Here is a 19,518-nt window from a genome sequence, read left to right as displayed (position 1 = left end):
AAGTGCTTTGAACAATCAGACATCAATAACAACAGAATACATCACTGATGCAAAAGAAAAAACTTTAGAAAATGCTAAATAACAAACACAGATAAGAATCAGGGAGATGCAAAGGCTATTCTATAAATATGGGTCTTCAGGAGGGTTTTAAAATGTGTTAGAGACTGGGTTAGCCTCAGTTCATCTGAGGTAAGGCTGTAGTATCCAGGACTGCAAACAAAAATACCTCAGGTCTCTACATTTAAACACTTAGGAATAAATATGTCCATTATAAATATGAACATATTACGAAGGGTTAATTTTATATCCAGTATGCTTCCACTACCTCCCCGTTACAGATACAGGGCCTCACTACAAAATGTATTAAGAAGGGGAACGACTGGCAGTTTGGAAAGTGGAATGCTAAATGCCATACACATACAGCAATGTTTTAACACATGTCATTGTGCAACCCCTTGGTCTTTCCATCTTTAAGCCCTAGTGCATAATCAGCTCAGAACCACAGCCAAAGATCCCACTAGCTTTTCCCGTTGTTTCGGCTAATTCCCTTTCCCACAATGGATCTGTTTCCGTTTGATTCCAACGTCCAAAAACAAGTCGTATAAGTCTTAGGAATAAACAAATAATAAAGCCTGGTTAAAACCTTTCAGCTATTTTATCTAAATGATTGTTACTTTATTATTATGCTCTATCTTGATTCACCAGTCAAACCAATGTCAAGTCAAGTCAAGTCACTGCAAATCTGCAGAGTGCTGCCAGAGGAGGAGTGAGTTAAATTGACTGCAGTGGTGATTCTGGTGACCACAGCCACCAAGGTTATAATGATTATTGATCCCTTTCTAGAAAAGAGACATTCTGCTCACAATAAAGGAGCCCTAGAGGGAAAAGGCATTGGTAGGACTCGCATTCAACTGCATTGATGTATGCATTATAGGGGCTGCCGTCAGCTTTCCTTGCATGCAAAGGTATACACAGTAAATTAATAATGTGTGAACAATGCAGAAAATATAATTTCCACAAAATTATTACCATCCATACAGGTCATCCATAGGCCTACATACTGTAATAAGCCTATACTCACCTGTTGCTTTGACTTGGGAAATAAATCTGTGGGGGCATCTATCAACGAGACATGGTAAACACGAATATGAGCCGCACCCAAACCATGGCGGTACTGCATGGGATCAGAGGTGACTTCATACAGTAAAGTTACACTGTCTCTTTTCAATCCCAGCCACCCCAGGCCTTTACCAAGGACAACATAGAGAGTCCAGCAAGCTGCCCCCAGCTGTGGAGAAGTTAATTGCTTTCCTCACCAGAAGGAGGAATTGAATGCCCTCTCTTGGTGACAACAAAGTCATGTGTGCCCCTTGCTTCTGCTGGTGAGATGGGCCTCTGGCTATAAGTCGCTACCCGCTCTCACAATCGGAATGTCCTTTTTACAGGTAAAGCTAGACCCATGTACTTGAACTACAGTATTTTTGCTTGTGTTGTGCAGATGTATACATGCACATGCACGCACACACACACACACACACACACACACACACACACACACACACACACACACACACACACACACACACACACACACACACACACACACACACACACACACACACACACACTGCATATACGGTATGCATACTGTATGTGCATGCACCCTCCATGTGATTGTTTGAAAAAAAAAACATGCCGTCTCCATTTCCCTGTGCTTCCAGTGATTGCATCCAGTGAGTGAAGCGAACAACCTCAGTATGGATCACTTCAGCTCTGCCTCCTACAAGTCCCTCACGGGAGATGACGACCCTGCCCTGGCCTACGCCGCCTATCATGCTTTTCAGGTGAGGCTGACATCAGTGTTTTAGAAAAGATCACCAGCACTCACTTGGTCCTTTTATAGGATCTCTTCTTATTTATTGAGGACACCCAGCAGCAGATTGATTGCTCACTAACGTTTGGGCCTACAGCCTTCCTCAGCACGTGCTGGCGATCTTTTCAAGGATACTGTTTCTGCCAGAACTGTGCACTCCATACACATGAACTGTGAACTATTCAACTGACAAGAGTTCGCCTTAACTTTTTCAAGTGGTGTTCGGCAAAAAACATTGCAAACAATATAGAAAGAAACAGAATTGTTAATATGACCACATTTATATCCATAACATAATGTCTCATTCTCTTCCAGAATAGATACAATATCCTGTGTTTTTATAATTGTATAGGAAGTGGGCATGAGGGGTGCAGAAAGTGTCAATTAGGGATGCTTTATGTGAATAACCATTAACCAATAATGAAGATTTTACTGTTTCTGCCTATCAGCTTCCTTGGTTGTCTAATTTATGCTCCACTGCTGTAGAGTGTTGAAAGCCAGTAACCAACGTTTAAGTCAAAGTCAAAAATAAGTCAAAAAGAGTTTCAGAGCAATGGATCCCATAACACATTTATAGACCTAAAACTGGTAACTGGTCATTCACCTGTTTATTGCAGAAGTGTTTTGAGTACAATTTACAATTTAGGCATTTAGCAGACACTCTTAATCCAGAGCGATTTACATTAAGCAATAACAAGAAAGCATCACATAATATATAAAAAGTAGTTTAAACATGCGTAAGCTAAGGACGTAACAGTGGAGTATCTCTAAACTATGCATATACTACACTATATTATATATTATACATGTGTACTATAAAGTGCGGTGTGTGTGAGAGGGGTGTGTGTGAATTTGTGTGAAACAGAGAGGGTGGCGGGGGTAGCAGTGTTATCAGGGGTAATCCAGGTTTCGGTTAGAGCAAGGAAATGCAGATGGTGGCGTGGGCTGAGATCAATTCAGGCATTTCCTTTTTGGTAGCTGCGTGGCAGTTCCAAAGGCCTCCCTCCACCACAATGTGGTGACTGGGTGAGCGAGCTGGGTATATGAGGGATTTCTGTGGCGGGGGAAGTAGTGTCTAGGGCGACATGAAAAGGGCAGGATAGGGATGGTGGGAAAACACATAGTACACAGATACATAAAAATAAGAAATAAAAAACGAAGAAGAAGAAGAAGAAGAAGAAGAAGAAGAAGAAGAAGAAGAAGAAGAAGAAAAAGAAGAAGAAGACAGAGTAGAAGACAGGGAGGAAGTAAAAGAACCAGGAGCAGAGATGGTTGAAGAGTAGAGGGGTAGCTTTAATGGATAGTTTTTTGGGGTTAGAATAGTATAAGTGCGAAAAGGAACGGAGTGTGTTTCTCTACCTGTGTGTATGCAACAGCTGTGGACCTGTTTTTCTCCTTGTCTCTGCGACCGTGAGTGAGCGAGTTAGTGATCTGAGAGCAGATATATAAAATTCAGATCAAAAGAGTCACTCACACCAGGTCTTAAAGTACCCACAGAGTATGAAAGACAAACAGAGAAAATAAAAAGATGACATAATATTAGCAGAGAGGGTATAAAAACAATGCAGACAAACAGAACCAAGCTATAACAAAAAACACAGAAAGGCAGAGTGGTAAAAAAGGAGAGAGAATGAAAGAGATTTAGGGGTTAGAATAGTATAAGTGCGAAAAGAACAGAGTGTGTTTCTCTACCTGTGTGTGTATGCAGAGTTTCAAATTTTAAACAGCTGTGGAGCTGTTTTTCTCCTTGTCTCTGCGACCGTGAGTGAGTAGATGGGAGAGCCCCTATGTGTATGTCCTTGTTGATGTACAGTAGTCAAGTTGATTGTTATATTTGTTGACATGTTTTATGCATTGTTTTGTCTGTGTTGTGCCCGAGGACACCCTCGAAAAAACAAGATGATCCATCTCAAGGGGCTTTATATCCTCCAAAGAAATGTCAAATAAATAAATAACTTATCCTGAACATTAACATAGTGTGAACAACAGAGTAAACCCATCAATATCCAATACTGATACAGATAGCAATCCTAAATGGCAGGATCTGTTAACTCTTTTGTGAAGTTTACGGTATACATTACTGTATATCTTTGCATCAGTAATATGCATATTCTATTCAAGTTGGCTGAGAGCGGGGATCTGCCGATGCTGGAGAGCGTGGTGAGGAAGAACCCAGAGGTCCTGAGTGAGAGGGATGACGCCGGAGGCAGTCTGCTTCATCATGCAGCCGCAGGAGGTCATGTCACCGTCATTCAATTCATCACCGCTGTCAGCGACTCGGAGGGTGAGCACACCTCAGTCATCAATCATAGCAGGAGTCTCGCTCAGGTATAAAGACCTGCTGTACCGCTGTCTGTGGGGTGAGCTGTTGTGTGTACATCACAGAAAGAAATGTAGAGGTTTGAACGACTGGATTTGTATTTTATTTTATAGCAGCAGAGAAAAGGCTGTAGTGCATACAGTTATTTTTTAGGTAAAGGCGTTCCTCAATGACAAAGGCCTTTGGCTGTGTGTGCGTGTGCGTGTGTGCATGTGTTCTCGCGAGTTGCACGCGCTATATTCATGCATTGTGTGCATGGGTTATCAAGGAGTACAGTATATACTATACATCCCCTTCCCCAGAGATGAACAGCTGTGATGAGCATGGCAGTGTGCCCCTGCACTGGGCAGTGGAGAGGAACCAAGCAGAGAGCTGCAGAGCTCTTCTGGACCTCGGGGCCGACCCCAACATCCTCAACATGGCCTGCATGTCCCCTTTGCACTTGGCTGTCAGCCACGGACACAACAACTTGGTGGAGGTCAGGAACCCGCAAGGAAATTAACCTCAGTGGCTGCATGTGCATCTACAGTCCATGTTGTTTTGGGGGGTTTTTTGGGCTCGAAACAGCCACCTACAAGAAATGCAATGTAAGGAATAAATAAGCAAACTGCAAATTAAATTAAAAAGTTTAAATAAATCAGAATTGACTGCAGAATTATGCTGCGGCATAGAAAATAATCAATCCACCTAGCCAATTATAGAATTCCCTGAAAAGTTTCAATCCAAATGTTTACATTTACTACATGATATAAATAAATCAATAAATAACGTATTCATATTGCCGTGGCATGTGTAAAAGACCTCTACCCATATGGAGCAGTGGTATATGTGATGTACAGTGCCGTAGTTGTTCTCTGCTATATCTGCACCTGACATTGACCAGTCACAGAGTGCTCACAGTGCTCTCAGTGCTCTCTCTCAAAAAATAATATAAAATAATATATAGCTGCAAGCAGCGATAAGACGGGACCAAGCAATAAGCCCTTTTAGGCTGCTCAACAGTGCCACTTTAGGTCACCCAGTGGTATCGCAGCTGTTCGTACGACAGACAGACAGACAGACAGACAGACAGACAGACAGACAGACAGACCTGCCTGCCAGAAGTGCCTGCCTGTTTTTTTTTTACACATTTTCACGTACAAACTATAGATTGTGTGTAGAACATTTCACGTAAATTGCTCAAAAATTCTGGCAGAAAATCAGGTTTAAAGGGGAATTCCACTCATTTGCAACATTTTACTGTCATTAATATACCTTACAAGCTGTTGTGTGGAAATAATAAAAAAGTCCCCCCATTCTGTGTTTCCTAGAACTGGAGGTCTGAAAACAATCCTTAACAAGTACATATCTTGATGACATCATCAAGACTGTTGTATTGCCGACGGTCAAACGGTTCATGAGCTACTGTATGCCTGTTCAAAATTTGCATTTTCAATTGAGTGCTATAGCGCCACCCTTTGGCCAATGGTCGAGGGCTTCATGTCCTCACTGTTTGGCATAGCCCTCTACCATATTGCCAAGTTTCACGAAAACCGACTGCACGGTTCAGCCAGAACTGCTATTTTTGGCGGAAGGAGAAGAAGAAAAATAATCTGTTATAATGATGAAGTTGAGGGTATGAAGCTACAAAAATAGACATATGTCAGGAAAATAAAGTAGCTAAAGCAGCCATCAACATCAACTGCATTCTAGAGCATTGGCTCCATATCAGCCAACTGAGTTGTATACTTAAACACGACTCAACCTTCTGCGAGGAGAGTCCTTGGTCTGTAGCCCCCATGGCACTTGGCTGTACTCCACTTACACACCCAGCTCCAGGTGGAAGGCTGCATGCACCAAGGACATAATGAGTGGCAAGGACTGAATGTACAGTATGTAGCTCTCTGTAAAATTATTTATCACTTGTCCCCTACAGCTGCTGCTTTCCTGCAGTTCTATGAACTCCAACTTGGAAGGAGACCTTGGGAACACTCCCACAATGCTCGCCTGCTCCATCAATAACTGTGAGGCTCTCAACATTTTGGTATGTATCAGGGCCCTCACGCGTAGATCCATTAACCTGCTCCATCAATAACTGTGGGGTTGGCATGCATCAGGGCCCTCACACGTACAGTAGATCAATTTACCTGCTCCCTCAATAACTGTGGGGTTCTCAACACGTTGGCATGCATCAGGGCCCTCACATCATGTAGATGCATTTAGCCGATCCGTCAATAACTGTGAGGCTGTCAACATGTTAGTATGTATCAGGGCCCTCGCATGTAGATCCATTCAGTTTTTACAGTCCATCTGCGCTGGTCTACATACGATAGTCCATCTGTTCCACCCGCCTCTCTTAGCTACAAAAAAACTACAGTGGAAATTAAACTTTTATTTTAATTGAATTGTGTCTATGGGCAGCAATGGCCAATGGGCCCATCGATTAATGGCCCACCAGACTGTGCTGTAAACTGATGGATGCTGTGTTGCAGCTTAAGCGCTATTAAAAGTTTGACTTGTTTCTGTCTCTCTCTCTCTGTCTCTCCATCTGTCTCTTCAGTTGAAGCATGGAGCACGGCTGTGCCGACAGAACAAGCTGGGCCATTTTGCTATTCATGCAGCTGCCTTTGCCGGTGCAAAGCAAGCCATGGAAGTGATCCTAAAAGCTGGTATACTGAGTTGATAGTGACTTTTTAACCCTAAAGCGTAACTCATGCTTGCAGCTTTGTCATATGCTGTGTGAACACGTGACTTAAACATAACACAGTTTGAATGCAATAATAGTGCCGATTGTGTTGATTATTTTATTGTGTTTTTATTGTGATATGGATCTCCCTTGGGTCTGAAATAAAGATTTAATTGAATTGAATTGCTGATTGCTGATTGTGATTTTCAATCACAACTTTTCGTGTGACCTGAAAGAACATTGCACGCCCTTACGTCAAGGGAGATCAATTAATTGTTATGAATAGAAGAGTGTTGTTTTTGCAGGAGAGATGTTACGCTAAACAGACCTCACAGTACCGACATGTTGTTTACCCACTGTGGGAGGTCTGCTGGTGAATCATACAAAGTTGGGGAAATGTTTAGTTAAAGGCACCAAATATTTGTTAGATTTATTTAAGACAGTTCTCCATTATTGAAAAAATAGCTATGTGACAGCCTACAGAGATAGCTATCCCTATAGGCATGATCATCTTGCCTGGAACGAAAATAGTATCTTAGTAGCTTTGCATGTACCAGTACTACTGATCAACATTCATAAGGACAATTCGCATTGTTCATAACAAAGAAGATATTTATCAATTTTCTCCTGGCAGGAGAGAAACTTGGCACATCAACTGAAGTCCACATCAACTACCTGGACAAGTCCAGCTGCAGTCCCCTTCATCTGGCTGTACGGGGAGGAAACATCGATACCATCCGCTTCTGTATTGCTATGGGGGCCAAAATCGACCAGCTACAGGTACCTTCCTCACAAAAGTCAAATTGAATCTATAGGATTCACACAGTGTTATGTGCACTGCACACTACTATAAAATTTAATAAATAAAGATAGGGAAAATTAATGAATGAATGTTCTGGTTTCATCAAACATTGCAGCAGCAATAATAGTAACTAAAGAGAGTGTGGTTGCCTTAGATCTTATATTACATACAGTATTGTGATACCGTATATTGTCCAATCATATGAGGGGGAAAAAGAGTATCCTGTGGAATTATAGGCAGGGGGGGTAATCGTCGTCTAATCAGAGGATAAGATTGCCTATTGGCAATCACACTAATAACTAGAAAAAGTGCTCTTCGGAGCACATGTCTCCGCCGGGTCAGGTAGCTTATTGTGGGCCAGCAAAGTTCGGAATTTAGATGTTGTTAATCTTAGCCAATGGAAGATAAAAATAAATCTGACATATCTGTGTTGTTCACATGACTTATTAGTACCTGATGATTATTCCATCACCACATGCTTGGTAGAATCATTCGGCTGCACCTGCATAATTTGCTGGGTGAATACAATCTCACTCATTGTGTGTCAGGCTCATCGCGCCCATCTGAGAGCTCATGTTTTACTCTGGGCCGGATGTGATTTCTACACAGTAGTCATGACTCATGACTGTAGTAATAGATTGAGATGGTTAAATGGATAAAAATGACCTCCACTTACATTGTGGAGCTGAGTGAAGCAATCACTGAGCTATTCCTGCCAGTGCTAGTTATCTCATTTAAAGCTCATGTTACGTTTCTGACCCATCTCCACTGCAGAGATGACTTGGGAGACAGTGCTCAGCCTCTCATGTTACACTGGGGATGTCACATGGACAGGATGTGTCTGTCTGTCTGTCTGTCTGTCTGTCCGTGCGTGCGTGCGTGTGTGCGTGCGTGCGTGCGTGCGTGCGTGGCATTTTTGTGGACGAAGTTCACCATCCTTTTAATTAGTAACACCCAGCGCCCAGGACGAAGTTTTTATCAAAAAGAGGTTATTGATATCACAACCGATCGCATCGCTCCTGCACAACCTGGGAGCGCCTGTTGCGCAACATTTGATGTTGCGTAACAGTGGGACGTCATCGACGTCAGGCGCTATGATTTAATGGATTAAATAACCCTGGGTAATCGGAGCGTTAAGTTTATGCTCTGTTGCATGACAGTGTCGCATTGCAAAAGGTTGTGTGATGAAGTATTGAAGTAAATGAAGTAAATTACCTTGTTTGTTATTATTTGATATCCAGGTTGACAGGTCCACAGCCCTTCATTTCGCCTGTACCCAGGGTGCAACAGAGGCAGTTCAACTGATGCTGTCCTCCTACAGCCCATTAGAAGACATCATCAACATACGCGATGGGGCTTGTCAGACCCCACTGCATAGGTTGGCTATTCATCCATAAATTCCTCCCATCGTCCGTCCTTGTATAAGTTATTTCTTTCATAAATTCTTTGAGTCAGGAACTATATGCATTCATTCACACATAATGTATATACATCACCCTACTGTATCTTCCATTATCAGTCCTTCAATAACTGCCGCTGACTGTTGACAGAAGTACAGAACTTGTAATAATGACTGTAAATGTACCTTAGCCTTTGGACATTATTTTTGTGGTTATGTGGAATCCCAGAGTATCGGTTGTTAGCACTTATTCAATAACACATTACAGTACACTTATCCACAGTCTCCCACTGTCATTAAGGCTGCCCTTGGCTCTTCACAAAGGGTTTACTTTGGGGGTTTAGTGACAAATCCTTGGTCATTAGCTCCACTGTAGCTCTCGCTGTGCGGACCTTAGTCAATACACCCCCGCATAAAAGAGAATTACTAAATTATGCTGTAAAACCCTTGGGCTGGACTAGGTGACTGCTTTTAATTTGCAATGATAATAAAGGTACACGTATATAATACATATCCTCTCCACCCTACATCATCCTAAAACCTGTTTGTATTGGCAGAGAGAGGAATGGAAATATGTGATCATACAAGGAATTGGAAAAAAAAATATTACAATTTTTATCAAGAACAATGTCTTCTAATATAGCATGCTAACTTTCCAGAAATAGAAAGCCACCATTCTATTAGCTTGGATTCCCCATCGATGATGTCACTGGTAGGCACGTTTCTGAACTGTCCACGGCCCTCCTCTGAGACACAGACGGAGTAGACAAAAATGGTATTATAATGAGCATTACTGCGGACAATTATATGAAGATAGGTTTAAAATGGGTGAAGTCGTCCTTTAATACACAATGTGTTACTTCCAACTCTGGCTGTATACCACAGAAGAACAATGAAGACAAGCTGCTTTACAACAGATTGTGTTTACTTCTCCAGGGCTGCTATCTTTGACCATGCTGAATTGGCAGGGAACCTAATTTCTATGGTAAATATAACACACACACACACACACACACACACACACACACACACACACACACACACACACACACACACACACACACACACACACACACACACACACACACACACACACACACACACACACACACACTCTCACGTTAAAATTGAGACAAAGTAAAATTCGGTGCACAGACTAATGCAAATTAATTGTGGGCATGACAAGTCATTGTACACATGAAGAGGATGTCAAATTGTTCACTTTTCTGCCATCACTTTTATCTTCAATATACTTACGTATATCAAATCATCGCTATGGGATGATCAGCCAATCACAAGCCAATGTTTGTGTTTACACAAACCTGGAAAGCTGGGCATAGAGCTCAAGAAATTAATTTCTTCACACGACAGTAGTCATATTGCACCATTTTTCAGTCAACAGAGACGAGCTTACATCGAGCTTACAGCCACAACGTCGTCATTAGGCTACGCACACAGACAATGTTTTGACGCACCAAGGAGATTCCTAAGGTTGTTCTGATATCCTGAACATAATGATATAAAGTCACACAAGACCAGAGGAATATCTTACTAAACTCTTACTGTAGTAGCTTAATAAGGTTCTAATTGAGACCCTTTGTTTCTAAAGCCTTTTTTGAGAGTGTGCAGACTCAGAGCTGTCCATTTGATTAATTTTCTTGCATTTCTCAGTCCACCATTTCTGCTTTTGGGCAATATACCATCATACTCCATGCACATGAGACTTGAACATACAGTAAACAATCTCATTGTCATTCGACTGACTGCTGTCTCATACACAAAGGACGAGTAGTGCACTGCACTAGCCTACAGCACCTACAGAGCCAAATAATGTTGATAATGATATTCATATGATCAAAATTCAGGAAGCGAACTACAGTATAGGACAACAGCCGTCTCTCTAACAGCTTCAACCGGAAGTATTTACTAGTTGCCAACTGAATTGCAGTCATCTCCCTTGTGTACAACACAGTAGAAACTCTGTTATGCACAGGTCCAAAGCCTATAATCATGTGTTTAGCTGCCTGTAAAACAAAATTAAAACGGGTTTGCCAATGTAAGTGGCAGAGAGAACTCATCAGACATTGCACAACACTCTTCCTCATAACGAGAATCTATGCAGGAATGGTGCTTCTTCTTATTCTTCTATTAGTATTCGTCAGAAATTTTAATTGCTGGACGGATCACAGGTGCTACTAATGTAATTGTATCTTCAGAGAGCGAGACATGTTGAGTAACTGGAAGAGCTTGACTGAATCTCCATATTTATGTACGTATTCCTTGTTTAGGGTGGAGACATTAACAGCATTGATTGTAAGGGCCACTGTCCCCTTCTGCTGGCTACTAATTGTGGTTCGTGGAAAACTGTTGCACTGTTACTATCAAAAGGTAAGCTTACAGTACAGTATTACAGTAGCCTACATCACCAGCAATTGAATCGCTCCTGTGTCATACTTATAGGGCTGGGTGTGTTTGAATATTATGGTCCCATGCACAGTTACAGCAGTGGTTCCCAAAATCTCTGGTCTCCCGGTGACTCAAACTAGTGAAACTATTGATGGAAATAGCCGATAGTTAACCAATGTAGAGTAGCTATTTTCATTCTAGTAAAAATAACTGATTCTACATTTATGGCATTTCTTCGATTTTTGCTTTGTTTTTGTTTTTAAATGATTTATTACGTTTTGAAACAATAACTTGAAAAAGAAAAACAGGAAACGAAAAAGGGATATTTACTCGTCGTGACCCATAAGAATGGGTCTGTGATCCAAAAATGGGTTCCGACCTGCTGTTTGGGAAACACTGACTTAAAGGTCACTTAATAATTCCGGTTGGCTGCTTTCTGCTTTGCATGCCTGTGCCCACATCATGTATTTTTGTCTTTCAGGGGCGAACATGAATGTGAAAGACAGAGCTGGGTGTAACTTTCTTCACCTTGCCATCCTGCAACCCAAGGGTCTAAAAAATATAACAGAGGAGGTCCTACAGGTATCCTCAACCACTTAAAGGAGTAGTTCACCCAAATAATTACTTATTTTCTATCATGAAGCCTTGTGTCCATGGAGATTGAGTGTATTCTATATTAATTTATTCAACAATTTGCCCTGAGACTTTTCTACATTGGTTCAAGGCCAGCTGGAGGAGTTCATTATGCACTCACTGAGCCAAATGATAGTTATTCAAAACATGCAGACATTTAGCTGAAAGCTACAGTATAATGATGTCAAATGATCCAGTGCGTGCGTAGTATGAGACAAGAATGAGATGAGGCTCTCAACATTCTCAACTGACTCAGTGGTTTGATACTATTACGAGAGTGAAAAGTAATACACTTAGTTTGGCTTCGACAGGCACAAACCTCTGTTGTTCAGTACAGGAACGCACCTGTGTAGCCTACCTAAAGCCTGGAGGCATAGCATAGGTTACACACGCATCCCTTGTGAACAAACACATGACCAGAGCTGATGATTACCATTATGCAGGGTTCGATTTGCTGGGGGGGATAGGGGAGAAACCATGCCTGATCTGCTTTTATGCTGATATGTTTTATCCATGCTTCTGGTCAGACTGAATTAAATACTTGAAATGTGAACTGTCATAACCAAAAACAAACCTGATATAGGCATATTCAAACTTGTGCATGCATCGGTAAGGTGAGGGGGTGAGCAGAGTCGTTTGGATATCAACTTGTCCAGAACTATACCGATCCAACCAATATGCTCGCATGGTGTTCAATTATACAGGGTATGGGCATATATACTAATGACATCAGGTATCTCCATATTGAGGTAAAGGGACTCAGGTAGGTAAAGGTAAAGGGACTCAGGTAGACAAACAGATACAGAGATCTCCATATATTGGCACAAAAGGGGTGCCAACTCAGACATAGGCCTATTGTACTTTAGATCGCTGGTGCGACATAGGTGAGGGCAGCGTAGTGGCCCGAACTCTAGATGTGAGAGCCACTTAGCCACCAGTGTTGGTAGCCATTAGAGACCTGCGAATGGCGGATTTAGCCGCGGACGCCGCGGGTAACTGCGGTTGGAGGATGGTGCGGTTAATATACATAAAATGATATAATTAATGCGGTTGGATAACGGGCGAGTTGGGTTATGAGTTATGCCCTCATATATTTCCATTGTGGTGTCTCAAGCCAGTAGAGACCTGCGGATGGCGGATTTAGTCGCGGTTGCCACGGGTAACCGCAGTTGGCGGATGGTGCGGTTAATACAAATAGGCTGATGCGGTCTCTAGTAGCCATGTAGTCAGTCCTAAGGGAGGACCGGCCGGCCGGTGGGCGGGTCTCAATGCAGCTACCTACAACCAAATATAGAGTGTTTTGTTGTCTAACCTTAATGAGTGCTCGTGGCATCAGGCACAAACTAATCGGTCAGATCCTTATATTAGAACAAAGGTGGGCATCTCCATATATGAGCATAAAAGGGACTGACAGATCTCCATAATGGGCATATTGGTCGGATCGGTGGAGTGGCATAGTTGTGAGCTGCCCGTATTCCCGTAAATGGTGGAATGTTTTATTTTATTTAAAAGATAGGCTCTATTTTTGTTTACAAATCAAACCCTGTCTATACATAAATCGGTGTGCTTACAATGTATATATATATATATATCCCTTTAGCGTAAGTGTGTGAAAGAGCTACTATGCAGCGAGGATAACGAAGGCTGCACTCCCCTGCACTACGCCTGCAGACTGGGGGTCCATGAGTCAGTGAAGAACATGCTGGGCCTCTCAGGACAGGATTGCCTCGCACACAAGTCCAAGGACCAGAAGTCTGCCCTCCACTTTGCAGCCCAGTGAGTTGGATATTTCCATGCCTCCAAACCAAATCAAAATGAAATTTGTCGGATTATCTGTGCACTGCAGTCACTTGAACTACATGCATCCTCAGCTATGTTTCGCTAATTTAATCTCTTTTATGTGCACTTACCACAATGTATAATGGAGTACCATCATTACCATTCTCAATGCCGTTTTCTCCTTTTACAAATCCCGTGCTGCAACTGCTTCAGAAGGAACCCTTCTACAGAAAATGATCCTAGATCAAGGTCCTGCTGTTTCAGGAACTCTTCTTGAGGAGAATAATGCACTATGCCACTTGTAAACTAGAAGTAGTCCAGTGTAGTACAGCGGCTAACAGCCATATTGTGAGAGAACCTTTCACTTGGTGATACAAGCGTGAAATTTGGCATGAACATGCCTCTGACCGAGCCAGCGAAAAATCCAATATGGCGGTCATTTTTCAAGATGGCCGCCAAATAAAAAAGGCCTTTTGTGGCGGTTCTGGACAACCATGGGTGCGGCCGACTCGAGACCGGGCACTGCACTCCCTGTGGGTGTGTGGAACGTGTGTGTCGAATTTGAAGTCGAATGGTTCTCGGGTTACGTGGATTACAGATGTACACACGCACACAAAATTCGTGCAATATAGCAGATCATTGGAACGGTTGTTCGCTTGATGATACAAGCGTGAAATTTGGCATGAACATGCCTCTGGGTCACCTCTTTAACTTTTTTAACCGAGCCATCCAAGAATCCAATATGGCGGTGCTATTTCAAGATGGCCGCCACATCTAAATGTTAGCCTATGTCTACATTTCTTACAAATTTTAGGAAAAATTTCACCATTATAGATAGATAGATAGATAGATTTATTAATTTAAAAAATATATATATATTTTTTTTAATTCTTTATATTTATATTTTATTTTTTTGTCATTATTTTTAGTTTTCATACTGAAAATGGTAGCATGCTAATGCTACCATTACATACGTGTGTACATCTGTAATCCACGTAACTCGAGAATTGTTCGCCCCACCGACTTCAAATCCGACACACACGTTCCACACACCCACAGGGAGTGCAGTGCCCGGTCTCGAGTCGGCCGCACCCATGGTTGTCCAGAACCGCCACAAAAGGCCTTTTTTATTTGGCGGCCATCTTGAAAAATGACCGCCATATTGGATTTTTCGTTGGCTCGGTTAAAAAAGTTAAAGAGGTGACCCAGAGGCATGTTCATGCCAAATTTCCCGCTTGTATCACCAAGTGAAAGATCGTTCCTATTATCTGCTGTACTAGTGGTTAACCTCGGCCGTACGGGTGCTACACGCTACATTACGTTAATCTCTTCGACGATGGATTCAGTCTATAAACTTTGCATTTATTGTCTACATACACCCAAACATATACACCAAATGTTTTACTCTGATTGATTTCAGTGCTAGAGTATAAAAAAATATTTAATCGAATTTCCTTTCCAAATTCTTAGAGCTACGATCTAGTTATTTCTGTAGACAATGAAGAATGAGCCATGAAACTAGCTTAAAATGTTGTCTCGTCATTGTTATACACAAAAGCCATTTCAGGACGAATTGATTATATGACAAGACCAAAACAACACAATAACCATCCAATCAATAATTCAACTGCAATATAGTGCATTTCCCATAGAATTTAATCATCAGGCACATCCTGTATAATGAAATGGTTACCAGAATGAAATAAGTGCACATTAAGCATGGATGGTGTGGATGACTGGATGGCTGAATTGGAGCGAGGGGGCAATGAGAAGGCTCTGGCTGCTGTAATATAACATCGATATTTTTGGTTATCATGGTATCATGGTTCGGTCCTCTTGCAAGGACGAATAAGGAAGTATACTTAGTAGATCAATTCAACTCTGCCCTTCCAACTCTCTTGCCCAACAAACCCACTCATCATCTTTTCATACAAAAAGTATGCAGAAAAAGAAAAGAAAAAAATCTGATCAAATTTTTTACAATTTGGTGCAGCTAAATTTCTTTATACTGGACTAATTTTGCTTATGTAGCATGATTTTCCATGTGGATTACTTTCCATATGTGGACAACATCCTTATGTTCCACAATTTCCACTATACAGATATGTGCGTGACATCATCATCATACCTGGAAGTTATGCAGGAACGCCTAGTGGCAAAAACCTACTTTCTGGCCTTGACAGGCCAGCCTATACATCCAAACAGAAAAGTCCTATCTGATTGCATGAAGCGACTTTAAACGACACTCGATTTGTCGATTTGACGCTCACTGTGTGCATGCGCATACCCTCTCTCTCTATCTAAGAATGTCTACACGAGACTATTTGCATTAGGGCATATGTCCCATTACTGTTACTGTCTCTACTAATGCACCTTGTGTACTCCGTTTCCCTTGCCCTTCTCTCTATTCTTCTTCCCCTTTCTTGAAAAACTGATGGAGCTTGTACAAAAAAGGACTTTCACTCACTTGATTTTCACTCACTTGTGTACACCTGTAAACGTGTGATGAAGTTACAACACAATAAAGCTCATTCTTATGGCCTTATTGTGGCTGCATGGCCGCTTCTCTCTCAGATATGGGCGCATCAACACCTGCCACCGGTTATTGGAGACCATGACAGACTCTCGTCTGTTGAACGAAGGGGACAAGCGTGGACTGACTCCACTCCACCTGGCCTCAGGAGGAGGACACACCAAGGTGGTGGAACTGCTTCTACGAAAGGGGGCCCTGTTTCTTTGGTAACCACGCACAGATATATGTATAAACACACTCGCAGCACCTTCACTCGCTGCTGTGCACATTGGTGGGGCTACAGTCATTATGTTTTAGCAATTACCGGTATTCTATCAATTCGTTTTTTGATTAATCGAGAAGCACGTTTAACATGTTTCTCGATTAATCAAAATGAACTGAATTGATTAGTCTGATTAATAAAACAGTATTACCTATCCTATTTCATACAGCATCATGCAAAAAAATCGTGTTGTGAGCTTGTAGAAGTCAATTGTGCTATTTTTGAAAATATTTATAGTTTTTTTAAATCATTGATTTAAATCAATTAATTCAGCTAATTAACAATTGGGCTACTCCTTGGCACAGCCTACATGCAGTGCCGAAGGACTAACAAACTATACACATAGCTTTTCTTTTAATGGCACATGTATAGGTTTTCATACACAGTGGCACAGTAAGTAGGATATATGTCTCTTGTATGCAGTGATTACAAGGGCTGGACATGTCTGCACCACGCTGCCTCAGAGGGATTCACACAGACAATGAACATTCTCCTGTCAGCCAACGTGAAGTTACTGGACCAACAGGAGGAGGATGGGGTCTGGAAATCATTTAACACTGTTCAAGTCCAATATATATTAACCACTTAAAGTAAACCCTATACGTATAGTTGACCAGTGTCCCCCAGGGCTCTATACTAGAACCGCTGCTTTATTGTGCTCTCTCTAGACAAAACTCTCTTTGCCTAAATCTATTTTGCCGAAGAGTGGGAGGGTGAGCGGGTGGACGGGTGGGAAATGAGGGGTATTTATGCATTGCATGTATGTTGTACATGAATAATGAACTCACATGGGAGGGATTTTTGTTTAAAACCCAATAAACAGATCTGTCTCTCTCTCTCTCTCTCTCTATATGTATATATATATATATATATATATATATATATATATATGTATATACATATATGTGTGTGTGTGTGTGTGTGTGTGTGTGTGTGTGTGTGTGTGTGTTTGGCAGTACATTTGACTAGTAATTCCAAGTCCAATTTATAGACGTATACATGTACTACATACTGTACAGCAAACTGCACATACATAAGTATGGCCTTACTATATGTGTTGTTGTCACACCAGAACACAGCACTCCACCTCGCAGCCAGAGAAGGACACGTTTCTGTGGTGAAGCTCATGCTGACCCGGGGGGCGGAGTTACTGTTAAATAAGAACTCTGCTTCTTTTCTACATGACGCAGTGAGATACGGGAAAACGGATGTGGTCATTGCTTTGATCGACAGCCACAGGTATGTATGCAACTGTCTCTGAGTTGTTAAATAATACATTGAACTAATGTGCAGTAATGTATGTTGCCCATACCAACATATTTTGTTCCATGTCATGTTGACTGACCATGGCCATGATATTTGACATTTTCGAACCCAAGCCAAATCCTCACTCCAGAGCAGCACTGATCATCCCTACCAAGTTTAATGAAAATCATCAGAATCAGTGTGACCTTGACTTTGACCATTATGGTCCCACGGTTAAACATCTATTAGGATATCTGCCTGCCTAATGTTTCTCAGGCTTGGAATTAGGCAAGTTTTTAAGGCAGTCTACTGAGTATCCCTACAAGTAGTCCCTACAAAAATAATACCCAAATTAGGAAGTAAACACACATTGTAGTAATCAGTTCATCTCATATCTACATGCTCAATATGTCATGTGTTGTTTACTACATATCTGTGTGTTTACAGATTAACTGATGCCATGAGAACATTCAACCTTGCCAGTGCCAGGCGATGTCCAGTAGAGGACATGATTGAGTTTCTGCCTGAGACGTTCAAGGTAAAATAAAAATCACACCTCTGTGACCCGGGCGCTCTTATTATCATACATCATCATACATCACATTCCGTGCTCAGTCAATGAAATCATCACAAATATCAGTTTTGGCGTCACTATTCTGCCCTCAATTTTATCTTAAATATGTACTTTGCTCAGCCAATCAAATCATCGCTATGGGGTGATCAGCCAATCATCAGCCAATGTTTGTGTTCACACAGACCCACAAAACTGGGCATAGGAGGGGCTGGCGCCCCTGAGAAATAGACATAAGCTGCAGGCCTGGCAGTTGGGTCCATTATGCTGCATATATTATGCCATATTCAGGTTCATATATGTGCATATATGTGTGTATAATATATAGGAAATATATGTCTACTTATGCAATTTATATTTCCATGTGGGGGGTGCCTCCGCTAGGTCGGGAGGTAACAGGGGGTGCATGGCCAAAAAGGTTTGGGAACCGCTGATCTAAACCAAAATGTATCTGCCTTTTCTCACATAGTACCTCTTGGACCGCTGTATGACTGAGTCCGGTGACGATTCCAGCAGCCCTGAGCACAATGTACATAATCAAAACAAAGCATTCCCATTATCACATTTTCTTGATATCAGAGTTGTAACGCATGCAGAAACGGCAAAACAAAAATATGTTTATTTCTGTGGTGTAGATCGAATACAACTTCCGTTGGCTCCAGGCGCCTGTTGCACTGAAGAAGCTTTCAAAAATAGACAAAACTCTGTGGGTCCAGCCACTAAAGGCACTGAATGTAAGCGGTCCTCTCTATTTTAACTCAATTTAACTGTGGTAGAATGCACAATGAACACAAGTCCTGGAACATGACGACAGTCGTGAAGCAACTTCACCATGTTTTGCACACCTTGCTATACATTTACAACATTAACGTCTACATAAATGTTCTGATTTCAAATATAAAGTTCTCACCCCAGGACCACGCATGTTACAATTTTGCTCGGGCAGGTATTGTCAACCGTGCCTTCCGTATTGGTCAATACGGAAGGCAGTTTAATCTGATCGCCAGCCATTTTCTCAGTTTTTTTATGC

The 19,518-nt window shown here is 41.7% G+C and overlaps 1 protein-coding gene across 1 annotated transcript in view; it reads left to right on the top strand.

The window, feature by feature from the left end:
- Positions 1-1,811: 1,811 nt before the first annotated feature.
- Positions 1,812-19,518, top strand: part of trpa1b (transient receptor potential cation channel, subfamily A, member 1b) — a 39,315-nt gene continuing 21,608 nt past the window's right edge. Inside the window, exons 1-17 of the mRNA XM_083777792.1 lie at positions 1,812-1,844; positions 3,995-4,157; positions 4,496-4,671; positions 6,109-6,216; positions 6,733-6,841; positions 7,493-7,638; positions 8,902-9,038; positions 9,996-10,044; positions 11,348-11,447; positions 11,947-12,047; positions 13,699-13,874; positions 16,452-16,616; positions 17,096-17,210; positions 17,745-17,911; positions 18,365-18,455; positions 18,958-19,017; positions 19,124-19,222. Coding sequence (XP_083633918.1) covers positions 4,019-4,157; positions 4,496-4,671; positions 6,109-6,216; positions 6,733-6,841; positions 7,493-7,638; positions 8,902-9,038; positions 9,996-10,044; positions 11,348-11,447; positions 11,947-12,047; positions 13,699-13,874; positions 16,452-16,616; positions 17,096-17,210; positions 17,745-17,911; positions 18,365-18,455; positions 18,958-19,017; positions 19,124-19,222 — 1,938 coding nt within the window. The 5' untranslated portion in view covers positions 1,812-1,844; positions 3,995-4,018. The remainder of the gene's footprint in view (positions 1,845-3,994; positions 4,158-4,495; positions 4,672-6,108; positions 6,217-6,732; positions 6,842-7,492; positions 7,639-8,901; positions 9,039-9,995; positions 10,045-11,347; positions 11,448-11,946; positions 12,048-13,698; positions 13,875-16,451; positions 16,617-17,095; positions 17,211-17,744; positions 17,912-18,364; positions 18,456-18,957; positions 19,018-19,123; positions 19,223-19,518) is intronic.

Source organism: Protomyctophum parallelum (assembly GCF_964188405.1).
Source record: "Protomyctophum parallelum genome assembly, chromosome: 12".
NCBI classification, from domain to species: Eukaryota; Metazoa; Chordata; class Actinopteri; order Myctophiformes; family Myctophidae; genus Protomyctophum; species Protomyctophum parallelum.
The sequence above is the reverse complement of the archived record's forward strand: the minus strand, read 5'-3'. Positions and strand labels throughout refer to the sequence as shown.